Source organism: Canis lupus, chromosome 2 (genome assembly GCF_048164855.1).
Source record: "Canis lupus baileyi chromosome 2, mCanLup2.hap1, whole genome shotgun sequence".
Classification (NCBI taxonomy): Eukaryota; Metazoa; Chordata; class Mammalia; order Carnivora; family Canidae; genus Canis; species Canis lupus.
The window spans coordinates 72,284,015-72,310,957 of NC_132839.1; the positions used below are offsets into that span (position 1 = coordinate 72,284,015).

General features: G+C 49.9%; 1 protein-coding gene across 2 annotated transcripts in view; it reads left to right on the forward strand.

Annotated features, from left to right (window-relative positions):
* Positions 1–24,502, forward strand: part of STK32B (serine/threonine kinase 32B) — a 385,348-nt gene extending 360,846 nt beyond the window's left edge. Inside the window, exons 10-12 of one of the 2 annotated variants that reach the window (XM_072806445.1) lie at positions 2,386–2,517; positions 4,425–4,489; positions 22,511–24,502. In XM_072806445.1, coding sequence (XP_072662546.1) covers positions 2,386–2,517; positions 4,425–4,489; positions 22,511–22,649 — 336 coding nt within the window. In that variant the 3' untranslated portion in view covers positions 22,650–24,502. Of the gene's footprint in view, positions 1–2,385; positions 2,518–4,424; positions 4,490–4,651; positions 4,923–22,510 lie in introns of those variants that run through there. The other variant, XM_072806448.1, reaches the window with a different exon arrangement.
* Positions 24,503–26,943: the final 2,441 nt, after the last annotated feature.

Below are 26,943 nucleotides of genomic sequence, written 5' to 3' on the forward strand. Positions count from 1 at the left end.
GGCCACATGAATCTTGGGGGTTGGGGGGGCGGGAGGGGGGGGCTTATCCTATCTATAGGAAACTGTTTAAACAGCATCCTTGGACTACCCACAAAGTGCCAGTAGCGCTCCCCAGTTGTGACAACCAAAAACACGTCCAGACCTTGCCAAGCACCCCCTGGGGACAGCTGCTCCCTGTTGACACCAGTGGGCTAGGAATTTTGTGCAAGCAATAAGCCAATCAACATACAAAGGCACATATGGTGACCCAGGGCTGGATCCTGGAGGGACACTGCAGACTCTCCTGCCCAGGGTGAACAGGCCATAGAAATTTGGCTTCAGTACCACCTCTGGGACCTCAGGTGTGCTCCAGAAGGGGTTCTTCACTTGTTCTGGGAAGATATGAGGGGACCCCCCCACCACCACCACTGAGCTTGAGAAGAGTAAATGCCAAGAGGCCTCCAAAGACTCAGAGCAGGACCTGGGACTCAGTGAGCTCTCAGTAAATACCATGCTCATAATAGCTGTTTTAATTAATAAGCCTGCTGGAGTTCTGATCTTGGGTCTCTTGGTTAGCTTCCCTCAGAATGCACACTCTGGATATGCCAGAGAAAGATGCTGGCCTCCTTGGTGGTCCTCTTCTGCCCCGCTCAGGCCAGCTTGATGAAACCCAGAGATCTTGATGCAGTCCTTTGTATGGAGCCCAAATTGCCAAAAGCAGTCTCCCTGTTGCCGTGTCTGAGCTTCTGCAAGGCTTTGTGCCAGATCTGTGTGGGTCTCGGTAACTGCCTCCTGGAAGAGAGGCAGGCTTAAGCATTGCCTCCGATGGGACACTCCCCAGGCCAGCCCCCACTTCCTTCCCTGCAGTGAAGCACAGCCTCTCTGGTCCTCCACTGGACAGGTGTGTAGGTCTACATTAGTGGTTAATATCATTCTGTTACGGTGTATCTAGCATCCCCCTGAGAGGGCAGGGCCCATGTAGCCTTGGCTGGCCTCTGCCTGCGAGACCCCAGAGCAATGGGTGGCACTAGAAGACACTAGAAGTTCTCAATATGTGACTGTCACACAGATATAAGTGGATGAGTAATAATGGTCCAACAGGATTGAGTGTGCTCTGCATGCCAGGCACTGTTCAAAAACTCCATGTGCATTATCTCATACAAGCTTCACGACAGGGAAGCGGGTCTTGTTAGTAGTATTCTCAGGTTAGGTAACTTGCCCATGATTACTGAGTGAGAAATTGACCTCAGGGGGCAGCCCCAGTGGCCCAGTGGTTTGGCACCACCTTCAGCCCAGGTTGTGATCCTGGAGACCCAGGATCGAGTCCCCCATCAGGCTCCCTACATGGAGCCTGCTCTTCCCCCTCTCCCTCTGTCTGTGTCTCTACCTCTCTCTCACTCTCTCTCTCTCTGTCTGTCATCAATAAATAACTAAAAAAATATTTAGAAAAAAAAAGAAATTGACCTCAGGGAATCTGTATCCAGAGCCTGCATTGTAATGAATGAATGAATGACAGATAAATCAGGCCAGGAAAGACTTGGTCCTGAAATCAGACAAGATTTTTGGAGGAGATCCCACTATACCTCTGGACTGTGGATGGCATAACCACGAGGCTATATTGCCTGAGGGGAGTAGCATCCCCAGCTGGGAATCAGGATGGACAATAGCCACCAGCATCTTGGGTTCTTGGCACAGAAGTCAGGAGGACAAATTCCTCCTCACCAAAGTGGGTGGAGCCCAGCCTGGTTCCAGATGGGGGGTAAGAGGGAGCCAGCCTGGGGAACTGGGCAGATTATGGCCAGAAATGGCATTTTTTAAAAAGATTTATTTATTTATTTATGATAGACATACAGAGAGAGAGGCAGAGACACAGGAGGAGGGAGAAGCAGGCTCCATGCCGGGAGCCTGACATGGGACTCTATCCCGGAACTCCAGGATTGCACCCTGGCCAAAGGCAGGCGCTAAACCGCTGAGCCACCCAGGGATCCCCTAGAAATGGCATTTTAAAATTAAATGATTTAAAAGGATATTTATAGAAAAGATAGTCATGACATGAGAATGTGTGTGGGATAAAATAAATGGATAAGTCCGATTGGGAAACAGCTCAGCCTGGCAAAACAAACCTTCGCAGGGAGGAGACTGCAGAGCTGTGTGGATGTCAAGGGTGTGGGGAGAGGGGGTTAGGGAGGTCGGGAGGGAAAGAGATACGGGGATGAATAAACGAGGTCTGCAGAGAGAATGTGTTGCTCCTCCTCCCCAGAAAAAACAAAAAAAGACACAACTGTGTACCCCACCGTAGTAGTTAATCATTACATGTTGAATGAATGACGGATTGCATGGATGAGTGAATGCCCGAGGATGGATAGAACCAAGACAGACCAAGTCTGCTTTCCCACTTGCTTTCAGAAGGGGAGATTGAATTGTGATCCCACATTTGAGCTGGAAGAAATGATCCTTGAATCCAAGCCACTTCACAAAAAGAAGAAGAGGTTGGCAAAGAACAGATCCAAAGACGGCACGAAGGACAGCTGTCCTCTGGTGAGCACAGTCACCAGGAGGGGGGTTTATCCTAAATGCCCATGAACGTAAAGGAGCAAGGCTGCTTTTTAGCCAGATGGAGGCAGGTCACTTGGCCTCTCCATGCACCTCATTTACAGAAATGCCTCCATCGCTGGAGTGGTTTGTATAGCTCAAGACCCCAAGGACTGCTGCAGGTGCGCATGTCTGTCCACGCAGGTGGCTGCTAGTCCTGAGTGGGAGCCACGTGCATCCCCGGGGTAGGAGCTGAAGAATCCATGCCATGCGTGGGGGGACACCGCACCATGCCAGGCAGGTCTGGGCTCCCTTTGGAAAGACTGTACTGTGGAGCTGTGTAGGCTTTGGGGGCACCCTGACTCCCCTGGTCCCTGGGCACGTTGGCCTGTGTGCACCCCCATGTTAATCTCCTAGGCCACCATGACAGAGTAGCACAATGTAGTGACTTAACACCACCAAATGTGTTCTCTCACAAGTCTGGAGGCCAGAAGTTCAAAATCAGGGTATGGGCAGAGCTACACTCTCTCTAAAGGCTGCAGGGGGTGTCCTTCATGCCTAGTCCCACTTCTAGTGGCACCATCAGGCCTTGATGCCTTTGGCTTGCAGCTGCTTCCTCCTGTACCAGCCTCCTTCTCCACCTCGTGCTCTCCTGTCCCTGTCTCTGTGCCTATAAGCAGCCTTCTTCCAAGGACAGCACATATTGCTTTAGCACCCGTCCTATCCCAGTAGAACCTCAAAGACCCTGTTTCCAAATAAGATCACATTCACTATTACCAGGGCTTAGGACTTCAACACATTTTTTTAAAGATTTTATTTATTTATCCTAGAAAGAGGGAGCTAGCAGGCATAGAACAGAGGGGGAGGAGGGGAGAAAGAATCTGAAGCAGACACCATGCTCAGCTCAGAGCCCAGCTTAGGGTTCGATCCCACGACCCGTCAGCCAAGAGCCAGATGCTTAACCAACTGAGCCAACCAACTGAGCATGCACCCCTTGACACATGTTTGGGGGTTTTTTTGTATATATATTTTATTGGAGTTTGATATGCTAATATATAGCATAACACCCAGTGCTCATCACTGTCAAGTGCCCCCCTCAGTGCTCATCACCGAGTCAAACCACCCCCCTGCCCACCTCCCTTTCCACCACCCGTTGTCCATTTCCCAGAGTTAGGTGTCTCCCATATTCTCGACACATGTTTTTAAGGGGCATGATTCAACCCACAGCTGCCTATTCCCCTATAAAAATATTTATAATTATATTTTATAACAATATTGCTATGTAGATGAATATAGCTTCCAATGCTAGAAGTCCTTTTTTTTCTTTCTTATTTTAAAAGAAATCAAAACACCTTTGTAGCCCCTAGAAGTATTGTGGGCCCTAGGCCCTATGCCTGCCAAGCCTAATGCAGAAGCGGGCCTGGAGACACCTGCGTGTGAGTTAACAAAGGTGGGTGGGGTTCTGCACAGGTGTGCAGTATACATCTGGCATTCAGGCAGCCCCTAAGACGTGTGTTACAGAGCATTTGTCCTTGGCATTTGTTCTTGAAGAGGATGAGCACCTTTGCAGAGTGGTCTTGAAATTCTCTCCCCCGCCCCCAGCTCATCCCACTAATTAGGCCTAAGGAACATTCCAGCAATCGAGAAACCAACTTCATGATTTTCAACCCATATTCCATTCTAACATGACTTTTGAGTTGGATATAATGGCTTAAAATTGAGGCAAACCTCTTCATCTGCCAGGCTCCCCTTATAGGCACCCATAGGGTCAGGGCTGCTCCAGCCGTGTAGCCCACCCCGGCCCCAGGCATCGGCAGTCCCATTGAGATCAAGCTTTGTTCGTCATCACTCCTTTGTCATGGGTCCCTGGAGGGCGCTCCATCATTTACACCCACCTCTCTGCTCTTTGACAGAATGGACACCTCCATCAGTGCTTGGAGACTGTGCGGAAAGAATTCATCATATTCAACAGAGAGAAGTAAGTCCTCCACCAGCATCTGCTAGCAGAGCCCTCCCAGCTGGCAGCGGGGCTCCCGGGGGAGCGTGGTGGTCCCTGGCCCCCAGCGAAGCCAGCCAGGGTGCTGGAAGGGAAGCAGCCGGGGGCCCCTTGTGCTAATCCTGCCTCTGCCACTGGAGCCAGGCACTAACGCCACCTCGCTGGGCCCCGGGGTCTTCACGCAAAGTGGGCTAGCCGTGGCACGACCGAGCTGCACAGCGGGATGACGGTGCAGCGGGGCAGGCTCGCAGGTGGCTCAGTGCTCGGAGCTCTGGCTGGGAAGCGCCCAGTGACCCGAGGCAAGTTCCTTCGCTTCAGCTGAGCCCCCATTTTCAGCAATGACAAAATGGAAATCCCTCCCTTGCAGTGTGGTTGTCGTAAGATTAAATGAGGCTGTGGATACCATGCCTGACGAGGTCGGAGTCCTCATGAAGAGATTACTATTATTGTTATTATTTAATGGAGTGAGATGGTGTGGGCTGGCTGTGCAGGGACTCGGGACAACACCGGGTTAGATGGGGCTCGGATGGGGTCTGAGCTGGCCTCGGGACTGCCCAGGGGTCGGTCAGCAAAAGAAACAGCAGGCTCAGGCAAGGTCCTGGCAGGGTTACTGTCGGGCTCATTCAGCTGGGACCGACTCGGGGAGGGGTGGCGCCGAAGCCTGCAGGCAGGACTGGCAGCAGGCCAGATTCATTTGACCGACACCGAACTAGGCCTTGGGCTTCCAGAGGCCACCAGGTACCCTCCCTACTGTCCGGGAGAACAGATGGGTAAGTCCCAGCTGGAGCCCCATGCCGTCACCAGGCCTGCGCTGTTCTCGCTCAGCAGGTGACGGCAGCAGAGGCGGTGTGTGCCATGGAAAAACGGCCGCTCAGGCCTTGATAGCAGGTGCTGGGCTCAGCCTGGGTGTCAGGGAAGCTTCCCAAGGCACCATGTCCCTCCCCCACCCCCCCGAGTCCTGAGGAGTGAGGAGGAGAAGGGCATGGAGGGCCATGAATGAGGACAGTACACAGAAGGCAAAATGTAGGGACAGCAGCTAGTGAAGAAGTTGGACTTCAGGGACCATGCATGGGGGCAGGCCGTGGTGGAAGGTGAGGGACCCCACTCAGGGCTGTCTGGGTTCCAGCCATCAGGCTGCCGGGCAGGGCAGGGTCCCCATCGTCTGTGAGACGCTGGGACAGGCAAAGGAGCAGTGGCCTGTCACTTGTCCTGGGCAGCTATGGCTCTCTGACCAGGGGGTGCCCAGGTGAGCCCAGACACACACACCAGGCCGGAACAGCAGGCCTCACCGCTGGGGGATCACATCTGTCTGATCCCCCTGTTCTGGCAAGCAGAACGGGAAGGGCCTCTGTGACCACAGCCATCAGACCTGAGGAGGGTGGTGGCTGAGCTGTGGGTGGTTCCAGAGCTCGCCATCATTTCCCGGCCGAGGCCCACGGTCCCGCCCCAGCCTAGCAATCCGGCTCCAGGAAACTCTGCTCAAACAAGCTCAGGGACTGTGGACCACAGGCTCCAGGCAGCCTTGTTCTGGACCCTTCCTCCATTCAGACATGGACTGAGGGGTCCTCAGAGAGCACCTCTGGCGGATGTGAGCCTCTGGAAAGGCTGGGCAGTGACGGACCCAGGCAGGCAGCAGTGGCGTGTCCCACTGTGCTGTGTGCCCGAAGATGCTATATTTGGAATCCAGAGAATCCAAATTATTTACTTCTAAATGAAAATGATAACGAGACATTCCTCCTTGTGTCACTGATGGGTCATATCTGACTGCTTTGAGCAGGAACACCGACCGCCCCAGAGTGGCTTCAACCAGTATGATGTTCTTTCTCACGTGGAAAAGTGAATCAATCAGGGAAATGCAGTAGATCGCCCAGCCGTGGGGAGGACCCCTTAGAGATCTGTGGCTGTGGATTTGAAGTGAGGCCGGCACAGTTAACAGGAGTTGGCAAAATAAAGAGAGCAGAGTCTTTTCCCAGACGGGGGGAGTCCAGGATCCGCACGTGCAGAAGCCGCAGGAGACGGGAAAGAAGACGGCTGGCTGTAGGGGGTGTTGTGGGCTTGGGGTCGGGGCTGCGGTTCCTGTTCTTGTCTCCCTCCCTCTCTACTCACCTGAGCTGCACCCCCGCCCCGGGAGCCCCCGCTGGCTGGTAGGCTAGCTCCCACCTGCCACATGCAGCGATCCAGGTGGAGGGCCTGGCTGCGTCCCGCCGGATGCTGTCTGAGTGCCATGTCGACCCCTCCACGTCCAACCCTATTCCTGCTCCACGGTGAACGTGGGAAAGGAGCCACGTCACATCCAGCACAGTCCTTGCTGCTGCAATTCCTCATCTGTACAAATGCCTGTGAGGAGTCCCTTCATGAGGCACTTTGCCCCAAGCCAAGACTTTTCTTTTTAAACCAAGAAAAAAATGGGACCCCGTTCTGCAACCCTGTGTTTGAAGCACCTGCCACATGGGCACTTGAGTAGCTGGAACGTTAAACCTTCCTATCTGACATCTGCCGCCGATGGCCAGTGGCCTGACCAGGGAGGGGATGCCGAGATGCTGAGCCGGGCTCCCCTTCATGCTGGCTGGGGCCACACACCCACCCCGGGCAGCCCAGGCCATCAGCTCACGGCAGATTGGCCGGCTCCACATGCACTGTTGCACGCTCCTGCTGAGCAGAGGGCCACAAAAGTGAATAGAAGGAGGCATCCCGGTCACAGGAGCACACATCACAATCCCTGGGGGACTGGGGGGGGGGTGTTATTAGCATTTAGAATTGCTGCACCTGTTGTGGGTTGAATTGTGTCCCCTAAAAAGATACACTGAACTTCTAGCCTCTAGTACCTTAGAATGTGACCTCGTTTGGACATCAGGGTTGTTACATATGTAATTATTTAAGATGATGTCATTTTGGAGTTGGGGGCTGGTCATCCAATATGACCGGTGTCCTAATAAGAAAGGCCCAGACACAGGGATAAAGCCACATGGAGACAGAGGCAGGAATGCCAGGGGCGCCAGCTGCCACCAGAAGCTGGGAGAGAGGCCTAGACCAGATCCTCTCTCAGCCTATAGGAGGAACCAATCCGTCCGCCACCCTGACGTCAGATTTCTGGCCTCCAAGAGGCAATACATTTCTGTTGTTGTAAGCCTCCCAGATGGTGGTGATGTGTTACAACACCTAAGAAAATGGATACTGCACCCTCTGAGTCAGAAGCTGAACAAATAGGCCTGGTGATCTGATGTTCTTGGTGTCGTGCAGATACCTCATAGTTTGAGAACTTCTCCTGAGAGACACCAAGTGTGCCCAAACAGGGCCTCCTCTGGTTGATTCTGAGCTGGTCATAAGAATCCCTAACACTGCAAACCGTCCAGCCCTCTGTCTTCCCTGCTATGGGGTAGAGACCTGCAGCTCTGAGCCCTTACGGGCTTAAGGGTGCTCCCAAGGACCTCACCCCTGCACAGCTCCCTGGCCCCTGCACAGACCCTGTGTGCTTCCTCAGCTAGAATGCACTCTTGAGCAGAGAAAAGCTCCCCCAGCCCCTCTTGCAGTGAGGAAGTCATCCTCAGCATGTAGTGCCCAGGGGACACGGGTGGGCAGCAACCATACCAGCTCCTGTAGGGGATTCTCATTCAGTCCTTTAACAGAAAGCTGTAATCTTGGACTGGACCCTGAGTCCCCAAAGCAGATCTAGCAGGACTGGTGCCCTCAGGATGCTGTCAGCTAGCAGGGGTGATGCTGGGATGCAGACAGACACAGCCTGCTGTGGGGACGTGGAGGACATGCCCTGGGTCTGACTCTCTGGACCTTAGCTTCTAAACAGAGAGCAAAATTATAATTAGCACTGCCTAATTTTCTAGAAGCACAGCTTATTACTGTTTTATGGTCTCAACTGGCTGAAGGCCTCCACACCAGGTGAAACATCTGCTTCCAGGGCCTTGGCAGCTGACGCTTACACTAGTTTGAGAAATACTAATGGGTTGTGTCCTCCTATTTTTGGCTAAAGATATGAGTGCAGTTTTTCCAAAAGGTCTTTTCAATAGCATATGACAGAGTTTTCCAGGATAAGGAGCCCCTGGTGAGAACGGAGTTTCAGGAGCTGAATTTTCTATCTGTGATATTTTGTAAAGAAGTCAACGTGCTTAAAATCACATTAAAGCTACATTTGAAGGCCCTGAAAACATTATATTTAAAAAATCGAATACTGCATTTGTTATACTTAATAGTATTATTAATAATAAGAGGTGACATTCATATGTGATTTTATGGTTTGAGAGCCTGTTTCTTTGATCTAGATTTCTCATCCTCGGTCCTATTGACATTTGGTGACTACTGACACCAATTTTTTGAGGCAGGGACTGTCCCTTGCATTGTAGGATGTTCACCAGCATCTGTGGCCTCTGCCCAGTACATACAGGTAGCACCTCTGTAGTTGTGACGATCCCAAACTAGCCTCAGACATTGGCCGATGTTCCCCAACAGGCAGGTCCCCCTGGTTAGGAGTCACTGCTTTGATCTTTACTTCCCACACTTCCTGAGGTGCGTATTATTAGTATTTCCAACATCCACAGCTCTGAACTGGAATATGAAGGACTTAAAGTCTAACCTTCCATCCCCTAGATTCTGGGCTCTTTGTGCTGCATGCGCTTTACCCCAGCTGTTTAGCAGATGTTTATTCAGGGTCAGATGCACAGCCAGGAGCAAGCCCCTGTTCCTCCTGGGGCTCACACTCCAGTACAAGTAAAAGCAGCTCACACTGCTCCTGTAATTGTGAGGGGGTGCTTTCTGCACGTGGTGTCTTTGAGGTGTCTCTCCAATGTATCCTGGTGGGGCAGTGGCTTGCATGGAGCAGAGGGCCATGGGGGCACACTTTCTTGGGGAGCCCACTCTATGCCAGGCAGTGTGTACATCCATCCTCTGAGCCAAGTACTTTTATTTCCACCTGCTGTAGGTGAAGAAGGGCAGGTTGAGGGCACATGGCTAAGAGGGGGCAGGACTGGGGTTCCAGGGAGGTAATCAGGCTCTGGATTTACCAAGCACTAAATCAAAATGCAAAACAGCCCCTTCCCTTGCACATTCAATGTTGAACAGCGGATTTCTACTAGCTGCGTAGATATGGTCTGTCGGTGAGCCCGGACACTACAGGTACAAGATTGTACAAATGAACATGACAGCAGTCTGTCCTCCTTACCCATCCTGAGACAGCACAACAGCAGCAAGCCACCGCCAGGCTCAGCTGGGGACAAGGATGTGATGCCTGGACCAAAGCCACAGAGAGATAAACAATCAAAACGTGTTTAAAAATCTGTGACCTCATCCAACCAGGTGGCCTCCCTGGAGGACCCCAGCAGGGAGTCAGGGGCCCTCTGTTGTGGCCTGGAGCCACTGGGGGATGGAGGCCAAGAAGCATGAAGTTATGATTCATTTCAGGCTTGGGGACTGGATGAACAGGGCAGACCCTCGTCCTACTGCCCTGTGCTGAGCACAGGGGCGGGGGTGATCCCAGCTTCTCTGTGCCTCAGGCTCCCCTTCAAGGGCCGGACTTGGTACCAGTGATCCTTGACTCTACAAGGTCTGTGCCACCTGCAGAGTTCCTTGACATCACTCTGATTTCTTCAGCACCCTGTGGGGAAGGCAGGGAAGGGTAAAGCCTGCATCTTGCAGATTAATCAGTAAAAGGGGGACCTTCTCCACTGGCACATCTCCTAGCCATGGCACATTCCCTAGCCCTATCACTAGGAAGAGGCCAACATCAAGGACCCTGCCTTCTGAAGTCAAGGCCAACCACATTTAGGTTCTCTCCAGTCTTTGAGATTCCAATTGTGTGGTCCACACGTCATTTATAGATGAGGATAGGCAGTCAAGAGAGCCAACAAACAGCTGAGAGCACCTCTATTCCAACCTATGGAGCTGGAGAGCACCCTGCAGCCATCTGCTCATTCCGTTCTCATTGCAGTTCTGTTCATAGGATTATTTTCTCCCGTTTCACAGTTAGAAAAACTGATAAAAGCCTACTTCTGACTCTTGTGGCATCTCTGAATCTCGGAAAGGCTAGAGGCTTTACTGCCCCGTGAGGTGAAGGGGAAGTTCCCAGGTGACCCTCCTTGGGTGAGGCCAGGCTTTCTGGGATCACTGCTCCACTAAGCCAGGTGGCACCTTCCCAAAGCCCAGGAAGATGGCCAGGGAGAACCAGCTCAGCGACCTGGAACAGCAGGAGGAACTTCAGCCACAGGTGAAGATGGCCAAGCAGGTGCTGGGATTGTAGAATCCTGATAGTTCTATGAAAACTCTAGATCAATCACCCGGGAGTCAGGGCCCTCTGCCAATTCCATCAAGGCAAAGTGCAGCCTGCTTGCGAAGTGGCTCCCAATCCTGGCACCTTCCCTGAAGCCAGTGAAAGACCCCGGAAAATACAATGTGGCGGATTTCTGGTGGGCTGAGGTGTGAGACGCCATCCCTGACATATGGCCCTGCATCCCCACAACCCGGCTTCTCTTAGAAGTGTCTGCTGTCATTGGTCTGCTCAGACTTTTATTATTTAAAGTCCCTTCTTCTTTCCCTTTCGACCGGTTCTCCACAGTGAGACAGAGGTACCCTGTTTTGTGGAGGAATATTTAGAGGCCTTATTAAATCTGTTATGGAATGAGGCTGTGTATGAATTTGAAAATTATAAATAGGATCTAATGGTCTGTTTTGAAATAAATATTGTTGCTGTTGTTGTAATCCTGGTCTAATTTTCTCTCTGTTACATCTAAATATCTCATTGCCAATCAAATGAAATAATACTATCACTATGTGACTATACTGCAAACCTGTTCTGTGCCAGGGGCATCTACATTTTATCTAAAAGAAATCCTCACCACAGCCTTGATTTGTAAATGTTGGCATCTCAGAGAAGGAGTCATTTGCCTGAGGTCAGCAGTCAGTGATTTACAGAGTTGGGATCCCATCTAGGTCCGGGGTGGCTCGATCTCGTGTTTTTATGACCACACTACTCTGGCTCTCACCTTTAACTTTTTATAAATGTCAAAACTAATTAAAATATCCAAGTGAAGCAAAGGAACGGCATTGCTCAGAAGGTATGGGAAAAAATGGAATATATACAGTAGGATGGTCTGAACCTACTGGGGGCAATTGGCAGCTTTTCTTAAGGCCCTTACTGACCATTTCCTCTACTGAACGCAGCTTGGGGGCTGCCCCCAGTCTTCCTATGGAGAAGCCTCAGATTTTCTGCCTGAAATGCCTTGTTTGTAGGTTGCCTGTGGATCTTAAAAGGATGTGATAAACTCCTGCACTGCCCCCACCCTCCACTGCTATATTTGAAAATCCAGTCTTTGCAGAAGTAATCAAGTCAAGATGATGTCAAACTGGATGAAGGACCATAAATCCAATGACTGGGGTCTCAAGAAGGACAAGGATGTCAAAGACAGGGGCAGAGACCAGAGTGATGCAGCCACAGTCCAGGGGTTGCCCAGGATTGCTGGCAACCACTGGAAGCTGGAAGAGACAAGGAAGGATTTTCCTACCAGAGCCCTCCTGACACCTTCATTGCAGACTTCTGGCCTCCAGAACTCGAGAGAATATATTTCACCCAGTGGCCAGTAGTTTGTCAGACAGCCCTGAGAAACACGCACACCTTCCAGGAATTAATCAAGGTTCCATGACTGGCAGCCATTTAACCCTTGATTCCTCCCAAATTTTAACCAGAATTTTCAGCCTGCCTATTAAGCCTCAGAAAAGTTATTTTATAAATATTGCAAAATAAATACAAGTTGCAGTGACTTTGAAAGTATGGGCATTTGACACATATATAAATTAGCGATACTTTAATAAATTTAATAACCATCCATGTACATCCCATTGCTTCACCTGGAAAAAGTGTGGCCCTGGGAGGTCATAGAGACAGGTGCCAGCATCAATGCAGGATTCTTGGAGACTGTCGTGGCTGCAAGTAAGGGACCAAAAAAGCAAGGTTAAACAGGATGCACTGGGAGGGGGGGCTCCTGTGGCCACAGGGAGGGCTGGGGTGCAAGAGGACCCCAAGGTCGCTGGCATCCAGGCCAGGATGCACTCATTCCTCCTCCCAGTGGTTTCTGCTTCTTTGCACATTGAAGCCATTTTCTTTTACTGTGAAGACACAGTATTGAAAGCTCCAGAGCCTCTCAGCTCTATCCCCAAACTCAAGAAAGTAGATGAAAGATGAAACAGAGAGAAAGTAAGAGAAGATTTTCCATATCTCAAATTCTAGCATCCCAGAGAATGGCTCTGATTGGCTCAGCTTGGGTCAGGTGACATTCCTGGACTAATCCAATCTAGCCAGCAGAGGAGGACTCTGATTGGTACACCTTGGGTCAAGTGCCTGCCCTTTCCCAATCAGTAGCTAGGAACCAGGGAGGTGAGATCTATAAAAGGGCAGCAGCTGCTGTCAGAGGGCAGAGGTGACATAATGTCAGTCCTCTCCGCCGGGAGAGTGGAGTTGGCAATGTCGGGTTAACTGAGTCCAAGGAGTGACAGATAGTGAGGGCTAGAGACACCTGCACCCCAATGTTTATAGCAGCAATGTCTACAATAGTTAAACTGTGGAAGGAGCCTCGGTGTCCATGGAAAGATGAATGGATAAAGAAGGTGTGGTCTATGTATGCAATGGAATATTACTCAGCCATTAGAAAGGATGAATACCCACCATTTGCTTTGACATGGATGGAACTGGAGGGTATTATGCTGAGTGAAGTAAGTCAATCGAAGAAGGACAAACATTACATGGTCTCACTCATACGGGGAATATAAAAAATAGTGAAAAGGATTATAGGGGAAAGGAGAGAAAATGAGTGGGAAAAATTAGAGAGGGTGACAAAACATGAGAGACTCCTAACTCTGAGAAACGAGCAAGGGAGGTGGAAGGGGAGGTGGGCGGGGAGATGGGGTGACTGGGTGATGGGCACTGAGGGGGGCACTTGACGGGATGAGCACCGGGTGTTATGCTATATGTTGGCAAATCGAACTCCAATAAAAAATATACCAAGAAAAATAAATAAAAAGATAGTGAGGGCTAGGGCAGATGAATAAAGAAAACACAGGCGATCCCATTGGCTTCCCATCTGACCTCCTCTTCTTCTGGGCAGGTGAAACACAGTAACTGTACCTGGATGGGGGCAGGAAGGGTAAGGGGATGGACAGGGCTGGCTGCCCAGGCAAAGAGATGGGCAACCCCCTAACTCAGACCTCTCAACCTTCAAAGAGCTCATTCTTGTCTGGAGCCACGGGGTTTCCCCATAGGAACTCTGCATTCCAGAACTGCACTGAGGGCATTGGTCACCCACAGAACAGTGTCTGGATCTCCAGATTCCCCCTGTCAAACCCCAAATCTCAGGGGCTTACAACAAAGGTTTGTTTCTTACTCATGCTATATGTCTACAGAGGTCATGTGAGGGGGTGCTGCTCCCACATCACCCTCATCCTCCTCACCCTAGGACCCAGCCTGAAGGAAGCAGCATTTCTGGAACATCACAGTGACAGAGGAAAGAGACTTTGAGAGGGTCTGGCATCGGCACTGTTTCAGCCTGCTGGTGGCATTTCTCCTCACTCTCTCGTTGGGCAGAACTATTCCCACGGCCTGCCCAGCCCCAGAGCCCGGAACTGAGATCCCTCCAGGTGCAGGGAAAGGGGCAGGTCACACTGGGGAGCACTAGGAGGAAAGCCCACCCATTAGGCCTTTCTTGTGCACCCAAGTCAATGGGGACCCAACATGTCTCACCCACAAGGCAGCTCGAACACAGATTATCAGCCTCACCTCTAAATCTATAGAGAAATCTGCTCGTGCAGGTGTGCAGGCAGAGACACGAGGCTGGGAAGGTGGGAAGAGCAAAGTCCTCCCCTTGAGCCTGAGCTCGGGTCTGACAAGTGATGTGACCTACCACCAGCTGCTCATCTTTGGGTGTCCTCTTCTCGTCCTCACCAGGGGTATTGTGAATTCTTCTCCAGGAGGTGGACGTAGGTATTCAGTGAGGAGGTGTTGAATGGGAACACGCTCAGTACATCTCAGTCTCCATCACTCAGAAACCTGAGGCTGCCAACCCTTCCGTTTCCGTTACGATCTGTTTGCAAAGGGATGTAGAGGGGGAGACACAGTAAGGTAATCCGCTGCATCTTGCCAAATCCTCCCCTGGTATAGCGGGCCCCATCCGAAGACTCCCTCAAATACGTTTGCTTTAGGCAACAGCAGATAAAACTGACGGAATTTTAATGCTTCTGGCCAGAGGCTGTTATTGAATTTGTGAGATAAGGATGGCACACAAGGCGATCTTCCCAGTAAGTGATGAGGTTCGAAAGCAGAACGGCCGGTTGTACTGAGTTTTCACTTAAGGAAGAGTCTTTCTGATCTTGTGGGAGCCTGGAAGATGTTTTCTCAGAATCCCAGAGGAAATACTCCAAGGAGACACGACTTGAAAGGGCCCTCTGTGTCCCACTGCTCCCACACACTGGCTAGCGCAGTGGATTGGGGCTTCACGGAAGCAGGGTTTCCACCTGGGCTCCACAAGAGAGGGGAAAGGGGGAGACCATTGGGGACAGGGCGACCTCAGCAGGGACAGCGACCTTACAGTGCTCTCAGCTGCTCAAGGAGACCATGCAAGGAGGGCAGTTAGATGCCCTAACTTAACTCCCCTTGCTCCTCCTGACCCCTGTGGAGGCTCCCCACTGGCAATGCGAGCTGAAGCTGGGGGCTTGGGAGCCTTTGATAAGCACCCTTCCCTCCCACAAGTTAGACTCCCAAGCCCTGAGCAGCGGGACTGAGTGAACCCAGGGGACGATGGGAGATGGTCAGCCCAGAGGGCGTCCAAGAATTGAAGAGAGAGAATAATTCTAGAAAACACATCAAAGGCCAGAAGGGGAGCAGCTGTCACACAGCAGAATCCTCAGTTTCTTTTCTAGGTGGAAGAAGTTTCTAAGGGTCTGAGCTCTTCCCCCGTGCAGGGGGTCGTCTTGGGGGGGGGGAGGACAGCAGGGTTCTGCTGAGAGTGGTCTGCTTAGGGATGCTAGAGAAGGGATTTCGCAGTGTACACACAGGGGACTGCTTTCTTCCCGTCAACAGCCGCCTCCCGACCCTAACCTGATAACCTTCGCTCAGTTGGGTATGTGACCTTCCAGAACTTTTTTTTTTTAAGATTTTATTTATTTATTTATTTATTTATTTATTTATTTATTTATTTATTTATGAGAAACAGAGAGAGAGAGGCAGAGACAGGCAGAGGGAGAAGCAGGCTCCCTGTGGGGAACCCGACACGGGACTTGATCCCAGGACCCGGGATCACAACCTGAACCAAAGGCAGACACTCAACCACTGAGCCACCCAGGCGTCCCCAGAATTCTCTTCCAACTTCAACTCTGGTTTTTATGAACCACAGGGAAGCATTATACATAACAGCTAAGAACACAGACTCTGTTGTCATGCTGCCTGGCATTGAATACTGACACTTGCTCGCTTTGTGACCTTGGATCTCACATTAGTGCCTCAGTCTCCTCATCTGCACAATGGGATGTAAATATCTACTTTCTACGGTGGTTGTTAGGACAAGTGAGTTAACACAGGTTAAATACTTAACAGCCTTTGCCACATAATCAGCACTACCCAAGTGTTTGCTAATATAATTCATTGTATACAAAATTATCAGACCATATCCATTAAGTGCTGTGTCAAACATCATTTTGCCTTGACATTTTTTTGCCTTAATATTTTTTTAAAGATTTATTTATTTATTCATTCAGAGAGACAGAGACATAAGCAGAGGGAGAAGCAGGCTCCATGCAGGAAGCCCGACGCGGGACTCGATCCAGGGTCTCCAGGACCATGCCCTGGGCTGCAGGCGGCCCTAAACCGCTGTGCCACCAGGGTTGCCCTGCCTTAATATTTTTAATTAACACATTCACACACAGTAACAACCTATCCCAACTCCCTCAGCTACAAGAGAAAAAGCTCCATGCACGTTAGCTCATGTGAATTGTTGCCCACAAGGGCCATGACTCCCCAGTTCTGCAAATGGCAATCCAATTTTTGTCCAGCTAGGACACCCTGTTGCTTCATTTAATTACAACAGCCTTCTTTCCCCCTTGGGATGTTGGCACAACCTGCCAACCTGGGCAAACACCCTGCTAATAAAAGATGGGCATTTATTCCTTTGTTGGCGCACCCATCCTCCTGGCACCTGTGGTTTGTGTACCTGCCAAGGGCTGGGTGCTGTGCTGGGTGTTGTGAAGACACAGATGCCATGCTGTGGCCCCCTCCAGTGGGTGAGAGACACACAATAAGACAGGAGACCTGGTTCAAGTCTCCAGTTCCATGTCCTGGCCTTCCCTGGTTTGTGAGCTCCTCGGCAGTGCGCCACAACTGCTGGGGGTGGATTCTCTCTTACTCAGCCTGCTGTCCTGTTCCATCCACTTCTGGGTCCTGACCCTCAGCCACTCTATATATATCCCATTCCAGCACGTCCTCTCCCTCCTCTTCTGCCCTGACCCCTCTCCACCCAGAAAGTGGCCTGCAGAGCCATCTCTGGGGACCCCCTTGCTGGGAGACATTCATCAGAATTATGGCTGCAAGTTAAGTTTTACTCATTGATCCTCAGTTTCCCCATCTGCAAAAGGAGAGTATCTGCACATTGTGATCATCGTCTTGAAAATAGTTGCCCTTTGCCTGGGTGGCTCAGGTGGTTAAGCATCTACCTTTGGCTCAGGTCATGGTCCCAGGGTCCTGGGATCGGGCCCTAGGTCAGGTTCCCTGCTCAGTGGGGAGTCTGCTTCTCCCTCTGCCCCCCAACCCTCCCAGCCTAGCTCATGTGCTCTCTCTCAAATCAATAAATAAAATATTTTTTAAAGAAATAGCTGCCCTTGCCCGGGTGGCTCAGAGGTTTAGCATCGCCTTCAGCCCAGGTTGTAATCCTGGAGACCCAGGATTGAGTCCCACGTCAGGCTCCCTGCATGGAGCCTGCTTCTTCCTCTGCCTGTGTCTCTGCCTCTCTCTGTGTCTCTCATGAATAAATAAATAAAATATTTTTTAAAAATAGCTGCCCTTTATAAAGGACCTGCTACAGGACAGACAGACAGCACACAGTGGTTCATGTTCTCCTGTCCCTGTGTTACAAGTGAGGAGAGGGGGGTTTGAAGAAGTGTGTGCCCAGCCCCTAGGCCAGTGATGGCAAAGCTGGGCCCCTGGGACGGCCAGCCCTGCACTCCCCCACTACACCACTCTGCCCCTCCATCCACGTTTCTGCACGAGCCAGGAAACATCCACAGGGAGAGCCAGTGGAATGCTGGGAATAGGTGTGAAAGCAGTTCGTGCTGACTTCATAAACGAAAACCGGGCTCTCACAGCAGAGGCCAGGCCTCGCCTCCGGAAAGTGCATAGCAGATGAGTGTTGGTATTAAGTGGACTCCATCCTGCGTGTGTGAAGTAGCTGGAGTTGCAATTTGATTGCTAATCATTTTATTTTACTCTTCTGAAATATTTTGCCTTTGAAAAATGCCTCGAGCCTGATTTATTACAAATTTTAATGTGTGTCCTACTCTCCTTGGTAGAGGTTCAGTGTCTCAGAGCGCTTCCTTCTGGCATCTGATGGTGGAGTTTGAGAGATTGAGGGAACTTGTGGCTGTCACTCAGAATTCCGGCCACAAAGCTGAGAATTAATGTGATAAGTTGGCTGAGAAAATTAAACGTTCCTGCCATTGCAGAGATAACCGGCCAATTTGCATCAGCAGACTTGAGCTCTGCCTAGTAGGATATGTAAAATCCTTTTTCATTTCTTCCTGAGTTACAGATAACTGGACTGTGGGCTAGTCATGGAGGTGAGCTCTCAGGGCCACAGTCATAATGGTTTCATATCCGTCTTGGTTCGAAGATTCCTATTTAAGCAACATGAGCCTTTTAATTCCTTTGGAGCATGGAACGATTTTTCCATGCTCATCCCTTCCCCCCAGGTTAGGATTGAATGGCACAGGAGTCAGTAGAAAGAGCAGGGGTCTTGGAGAACGATATCCCTGGGTCTGAATCCAAACTCCCAAAGTCACATAGCTAATAAGTTGTGGACCCAGGGACAGGAACAGCCTGGCTCTAAGCCGAGGCCTTGTGCTATGCTGCTTCCTTCCAGCAGAAACTTTGTCACAGTGGATATTCACTGTTTGAATATGTCTGGTCCTGCTCCACGCAGCCCCTTCAACTGTGAGCCTCAGACAGTAGGGGAGTGAATGGGTGGGTGAGTGGGTGGAAGGTGGAAGCACATTGATAAGATGGGAGGATAGTGGAGGATGGCTGGTTGGATGGATGGGTGGATGGGTGGATGAGCAGAAGATGAATAAATGATAGATGGGGGAGGTGGATGGGGAAATGGAGGTAAGTGGGAAGATCAACAGATCTGTATATAGTGAATAGATGAAATGGATGGATGGACAGGTGAATGGGTGGATAATGAGATGAATAAGGACTAAGGGGGAGGATGGATGGATCGATAGATGCGTGGATGATGCATGGATGAGGTAGATGGGTGGGTGTGTATATGGGAGGTGGATGGGTGAGTGGTAAATAGGTAAGTGGATGAGGAGTGGACAGATGGGTTTGGGAATGGGACAAATGAGTGGACATGGAAGTGGGTGTATGGGTGGGTGGGTGTATGGATGGATGGGATAGATGAATGGGCAGATGGGTAAGTAAGTGGATGAATGTAGGGATCAGTGCATAGAAAATGGGCAGATGAGTGGATGGAGAATGGATGGTGAATGGTTGGTGGGTGCGTGGGGGTGCAGATGTAGTGAGAAGAATGCAGGCCTTGGTGCCTCCCAGAACTGGATTAGAATCCCAGCTCCATGTGCTATAGGTGGATGGGTGGAAGCCTATAGAAAGGTCCTTCTTTCTGGATTCAGCCACCTTGGTTCACCCTGAATCTGATGATAGGTTGCCAAGGGGGGATGACCCATACTGACTCATACCTCATTTAATTAATGCTGTAGGGTCCAGTACTCATGGTCACATTATTTTATGTATACATAAAATATGTATGGTGACTTCAAACTGCTAGTTCTACTCTTTAAATAAACTCTGGCCAAAAGAAGCCAAAGTACGTAAACCATCAGCTCCAGAGGATGCTGGTCCATGCTGAACTGTTCTGCTCTACTTTCTTACCTGACTTATGTCCCTTCATTTCAAATCCCTGTCCCTCCCTCTGGCTACCCCCATTCCATAGCAATCCTTAAAGTCCAGCTCAAATGCTGCCTCCTGCAGGAAGCCTTCCCTGATCTACACAAGACTTCTGCATCCATCTCTCTCTCATCCACTCTGTATTATGCAACCCTTGAAGCTATATTTCGGGTCAGAGAAGTGCAAGAGTCTAGAGACAGCAAGGCTATCTATGCTATGTTTGAGCACTTAAAATCTTTTTTTTCTCATTCTCTTTTTTTTAATTGAAGTTTGATTTGCCAACATATAGTATAACACCCAGTGCTCATCCCATCAAGTGCTCCCCTCAGTGCCCATCACCCAGTTACCCCGACGCCCCACCCACCTCCCCTTCCACTGCCCCTTGTTCGTTTCCCAGAGTTAGGAGTCTCTCATGTTTTGTCACCCTCTCTAATTTTTCCCACTCATTTTCCTTCCTTTCCCTTTCACTATTTCTTATATTCCCTGTATGAGTGAGACCATATGATGATTGTCCTTCTCCGGTTGACTGGCGTCACTCAGCATAATACCCTCCAGTTCCATCCACGTCGAAGCAGGATATTTGTCGTTTCTAATGGCTGAGTAATATTCCATTGTATACATAGACCACATCTTCTTTATCCATTCATCTTTCGATGGACACCGAGGCTCCTTCCACAGTTTGGCTATTGTGGACACTGCTGCTATGAACGTTGGGGTTCAGGTGTCCCCAGTGCATCTGTATCTTTGGGGTAAATCCCCAGCAGTGCAATTGCTGGGTTGTAGGGCAGGTCTATTTTTAACTCTTTGAGGAACCTCCACACAGTTTTCCAGAGTGGTTGCACCAGTTTGCATTCCCACAAACAGTGAGCACTTAAAATCTTAATGGGATTCACCTCTATCCTGTGATATACCCAGAGAATTATGTGGCATTACAATTGTGAACCAAACAGGGAGGTTCTACTTTGGAAGTACAGGCATTTCTCATTTAGTTTCTTAGCCATTTGAGTTTTCCCTAGTTTTGATCTGAGTTTCATTCCAGAGGTACCTCCTAAAGTAGAGGGGAGGACAGAGAAGGGACAGGAGAGGGAGCTTCCTGAGCAGTTCCCAGCCCTGCCCGGGAAGTCCGACCACCCCCTCTGCTGGTACTAGACTCTCCCTCCCCCACTTACTTTATCCTCTGGGTCCCAACCTGTCTTGTGGATGAATGTTGACCCTAACCACCTTTCCCCTTCTGGCTACCTGGATAGCCACAAGCCTTGGGGACAAAGGGGCTGCACACCAGGGCTTCGTCCCTGTGGGAAGACAAAGGGTGGGAGGCAGTGGCCACCAAGTTTGCGGTCTTCAAAATACTGTGTTGCTGCTGCTACTTCAGCATTTCCTGAAGGACTCACTCAAATCCTGACATAATTGCAAACACCAGAGAATCCCACTCAGCACAAGCATGCGTGCACACACTCACACATAGGTCCTGTGACCCGTCAAGGCCACGGACTGTGTGGTAGTCATCCGGGGATCATCTGCAGTGCCCTGGAAGCGTGTGTTTGCTGAGTGAAGTGGCTCTTTCACACACATCAGGCAGCAGGTCTGTGCTCTGTTTGACAGAACCGGCTTATGTGAGAAGTAAATTTGGGCTGAAACCTGTGTCTTTCAGAACAGGCAAGACTGTGGCAATCTTATTATTTCCAGCCCCACAGTAGGGCTGGAATCATCTCTCTGATGATTCCCTTAGCCTCCTCCAAGTGAATGGTTTAATCCTAGGTTCCATAGGAAGGCTAAGTCCCGGAAGACAGCAGCTGGACCAGCGGTGCCCGAGTAGCAAGTACTGAGAGCTGTGTTTTTCCTGTTCTCAGACTTCTTGCTCCTTCCCTACATGTCTCCATTTTATTTTTTGCCTGCCCCATGCACACAGTGACAGTCGTGGGATGGTGCGTGAACCTGAACTTGCAGGTCACAAGGAGAAGGCTCTTGACATCTTAGATCACATGGAGGGTGAGCAGCGGGCCGGCTATTAAGAAATGCAATGTTTAGAATCATGTTCCCTTAACAGTTTGTCGTGGACCATTTCGTAAGGCTGGGTGCTCATCTGTTTGGGTATTTATTTAGTGGATAATTCAATTGGTGTCCATGGCCCCATTGAGACAGTAAACTCCATGAGGACAGAGAAGATGACTCTTCACTCTGCTGGCCAGGGTTTCCCCTGCTCCCTGCCTTGGTGGCTGGTACATCAGTGGGCATTCAATGCATCCACACAAATGAATGATGTGTGGGGCTCATCGCCTACCCTGATGGCGTGAGAACTTAGGCAAATTACAAGCTTGATCTCCTGTAGACCTCACAGGGAGCCATTGGGTGGGAATTGTCATATCCATTATATAGATGGAGAAACTGAAGCTGTGTGTGTTAAATATCTCACAGGAGTGCACCTGACCCAGGCTTTGACCCCAGGCCTGCCTGGCTCCGGGGTACCACACTCTGGGCCAGGGAAAGCATGGGCTGAGGGCTTCCATGCACACCAGGGCCTCGTCCCTGTGGGAAGACAAAGGGTGGGAGGCGGTGGCCACCAAGTTTGCGGTCTTCAAAATACTGTGTTGCTGCTGCTACTTCAGCATTTCCTGAAGGACTCACTCAAATCCTGACACAATTGCAAACATTAGAGAATCCCACTCAGCACAAGCATGCGTGCACACACTCACACATAGGTCCTGTGACCCGTCAAGGCCACGGACTGTGTGGTAGTCATCCGGGGATCATCTGCAGTGCCCTGTTTGCACCAATGCATCTCCTGAGCCTCCCACTGCCCTCTGCTCCACGTCACCATCTCACATCTGTGCTGTGCTTGTTTGCAGGCTGAGGAGGCAGCAGGGGCAGGGCGGCCAGCTCTTGGACACAGAGGGCCGAGAGGGGAGCCAGACCCAGGGCAAGCTCCAGGACGGGTGCAACAACAACATTCTAGCCCATGCCTGCTCCCGCGGCTGCAGCAGCTAAGCCACCACCTACAGCACCTGCCGGGACTGCACAGATCGTCCTGCCCACCGAAAGCCCCTCTCTGTGCCACGATGGTCCCAGTCTCACCCCTGATGACATCAAATGCAGAGAGAGCCCTGAGCTTGTTGCCAAGAAGCCCGGGTTCTGGACCCAGGTGCCTGACGGATTCTCTGCGTGACTTTGGACAACCTTGCCCTTCCTGTGCCTGTTTCTGCATCTGCCAAAGGGGTGAAAACAGCTGTGTCCCACCTCTAACCACAAGGTTATTGGGAGAAACCAGATGGGTAGCAGACATGCAAAACCTGTGACATGAAATTGTTTACACAGGCAAACTACAACCTTGATATTTGAAGTGTGCTCCCATCCCACAAAGCAATTAGGCCATCCCAACTTTGCAGTTTGGTCCATCATGGTGCATCACATAGTACTTTCGAAAATGCAGCCCAACGGCAGAATAAACATCTCTGAGCCTGCCCTTCCGATTGGGAACACGATTCCCAAACCCTGGAGCAAAACCTGAAGAGTCCTCGTTTACCTTCCCTGCGGGGCCAGTCTTTCTGACCCTCGAAGAGGGTGTGGCCTGCACATCAGCCTGGTCCCCTGGGTCTCAATGCTGCAGGTACATGGCTGCCCTTATTCCCAGAAGACTGCTTCCCACCCATAATTTCAGCAGCTCCCTACCCCCACCTCATACCCTGTGCAGGGATGGCAGGCAGATGCCCCTCGGAAGGACAAGACACTAACCATCAGTCACTCCTCTTGAGTGCCATCAGAGTTCCTCCCAAAACCCAGTCCCACAGCCAAATTAAGTCCCCACCCTCCTTCTAGATGTTTTTCCTGTGAAGGGTGTGAAGTGGTCTCCTCAGCATTGTCTTAAAGAGGGTCGCCAAATGGCATTGATGAGGTGGCCCTGTATAGATGAGTAAAGAAGCATGGGTGACTAGAACAATTCACTCTAGAAGGATGGTGGACTCACCCAAGGAATGACATGTTTGGGGAGCACTCGCCCTCTGAATGCGGAGAAGCTGTAGCACCAGGGACAGAGCTCAGACGTGGAGTCAGGCTCGTTGAGAATCCAGCCCTGCTGTTTACTAACCAGAAGACCTTAGGCAAACTGCATAATCACTTATGTATCATTTTCTTGTTCTAAAGTGGTGATGATAAAACCAGCCTTGCAGGATCATTATAGGGTTCAACAGCATCCGGTGCGTGACGCACCTGGCATGCACCACTCACTAAACTTTAGCCACATTTTGTGGGCATCACCATCATCATCTGAAGAAACTTTGGTCTGTCACTCATTTGGCAGGTCACTTTCTGTAGAAACAAGCTTGGTGTTTAGGATTCCTTGAACTTTTCTTCCTGGAGTCTTCTTCAAACTCTGTCTACCCCTATTCAAGTTTGTTTTTATTTTTTTCTCCCAACTTCTGGTTTTTACTTTTTACATCATGAATCAATCAATCCTTGGGGCTGTCAATGTCATCTTAGACGTCTTAAGAGAATCATTTTAATGGATGGTGTGGTTTTGTATTTTTATTTTAAAAACAGGAAATGGTCATTATTTTCCTCCTTTGAACCAAGCTTATTTCTCAATTGTGTTGCCCACGTTAAGTCTACTTGTCTTGCACACTTGTCATTCTGTGTCCCCCATCGGCACTGTTCTGTTCCCTCTAGGAAATCACAGGGCTGCTCCTCTCTTCACTATGACCTGGGCAGCACTTCAGATTCCTCACTGGGCTGAGTTCATGAATTAGGGGGCAGGAGCTGGAAGCAGCCCAAGAGACACTGGATTTCCTGGCTGTGTTTGAATCAGTGTTGTTTCTTGTTCAGAATAAACTATTTCTTGGACATTCTTTCTTACAACTTTGTTTTTCTGTGGGGTTGGGTGAGATGGGCAATGTTCCTCTGAGTCAAAAGGCTGAAGCTGAATTAGGAACAGAGAGATGGGAAGGGAAGGACTTTAGTTGGTGATGTCTTTACTCACCAAATAAAACCAAACTTGGCAATTCAAGGCTCCATTCAACTTGATCACAATTTGTATTATTATTATTATTATTATTATTATTACCACTTTGAACATCATCATAATTATTATTTTTCAGTATAAAGGTATGATCTACTTATTAGGGGAAAAAACACAGAAAATTTTCCACCTAGAGAGAAACACTCTTAAAATGTCAAATTACAGCACACATGTGGGTGCAACCAACCAACATTTGCTTTATAACACAGACTTCTTGATTTCCTGCCTCCCTGCTTTTGTCCACCCTGTCATCCTATGTATGATGCCTTTCAACTCCCATCTTTGCACATCAAAATTAATGCTTCTCAAGGGTCAGTTCTACCTCTTTCATGATGCCTTCTGGTCTCCCAGCAGCACTAACCCAAGCCATGTAATCTCTTCCATGTACTTGCTCATACATTTTCTGTAACTTTCTCTTGGCTCTGATGACCACCAACTGCGCAGTAGGGCTACTTTTGTCCATGGCTCATCCTCCTTGCCTTCAAGCCCCTTAGAGAGGCTAGGTCCTCTTCATGGCTGTGTCTGCTCCCCACCCTCCATATCCCAGTCCCAACACTGCCTGGTTCATAAGAAGTAATCAACAATTTTGGAATGAATGAAGAACAAGCAAGCCCAGCACAAATTGGGGTGGGCTGAGTGAAGCTTGCTTTTGTCATCTTCCTGTCTCCTGTCTGGCCCACTGACATTTCCTGGGGCTTTTTTTTTCTCTTCAGGTCCCAGTGTATTCCCAGAGGATGTTCCTCCTACCCCAACCCACCCAATGGAGTGCCCAATCCCAGTCCACCCCACTCAGAGCCATCTCTCCTGAGTTCCAAGTTCCAAAGAGTTTTCCCTTCTCCTTTATTCAAACCCTCATTCCCAGGGTACATAGCCCAACCCAGTACTGGTGAGCAAGCAATCTGATTACAGAAATCTGTACCCAAGCAAGAATTTGCATCAGGATTGTGATTTGAAATCCAGGCATAGTAGGACAAGTGTAGACTGGTGGTGTCAAGAGGGCTCCCCTGCCTCCACTAAAATATATTCCAGGCTTCTCATGCCAGTGAGTAAAAACAATTCACATTTAGCTGGATGCTGTGAGTCCCTTCCCATTTACTGGCACATATTACAGTCTATTGTCCCAAACCCTCCTCCCCATTCCAGGCTGTGAACTCCATCAGGGTGGGATGTGTGCAGCTGGCACCCAGCACAGAGCTGCCTTTAGTCAGGCTCTCAATGGATGTGGAAGGAGTGCACACACCCCCACCTTGGTGCCCAGCTCTGGCCACACGTTCAACAAATGCCTGTCACTGATGATTCAGCTCATGCACTGTGCCTCTCACCATTTCCTCTTCCAACCGGGAACATGAATTCATGGTGAGGCGTCTCTCATATTTAATTACTGACTGTCACAAAACATGAGTAGCTTTTTCTTCCTGGGTAATCATGGACAAACACAATTAATGGATTTCCCTCTCAGTGTCTCTGCCCTTTGATTCTTTATCTCCCAAACACACTTCCTAATCCTTTCCTCTCTGCAGGGAGAGTGACAGATTACACATAGACCCTTCCCAGGTGTCGATGCTGCCATTTTATATTGTCCTGATTCTAGGAAGTCATATATGTACAACCACATTCTATGCTTAGCTCAATGGCATTTCCTAATAGAAATTCATTTCACATGTCATGTTTAGCCAACTCTTAACGATTAAGGGTTAGAATGGGGGGCTCTCAGACGATGTTCTGGGCAGGGTGAGAAAAACCTGAATCTTATTGTGCTGATAGCCCTTTCTCATGTCCCCAATCCCCACTATAACAGATTCTCAAAGGAGTTTATGAAACAATAGCAAAATAGGAATCAGTGAACAAGTGACCATGCCAACACTGAAGCCCCAGTGCAAGTCCCCGTGAGAAGCTCAAGTTGATGCAAGAAGACCAGCATTGGGGTCTTATCAAGGCCCTCTACTCTTCTCAAATTTTGACCTTGGCACCAGCCAGGTCAAGGATGCCAAGAATAGTAGCTCGTCATTAGTAATAGTGGCCCCATCAATGACTCAGATTCTAACCGATCAGAAGAGAAATTTCTCTTTCATTGGGGGGAAGTCTGGAAGGTTGATCACAGCCATTCCTGACAGAGGACAGTGTGTGAAAATTCCCTCTGGGCAGTCCTACTCCATCAGAAACCAAAATCAGGGATGCCTGGGTCACTCAGTGGTTGAGCATCTGCCTTTGGCTCAGGGCGTGATCCCGGGTCTGGGGATCGAGTCCCACACTGGGCTCCCTGTGAGGAGC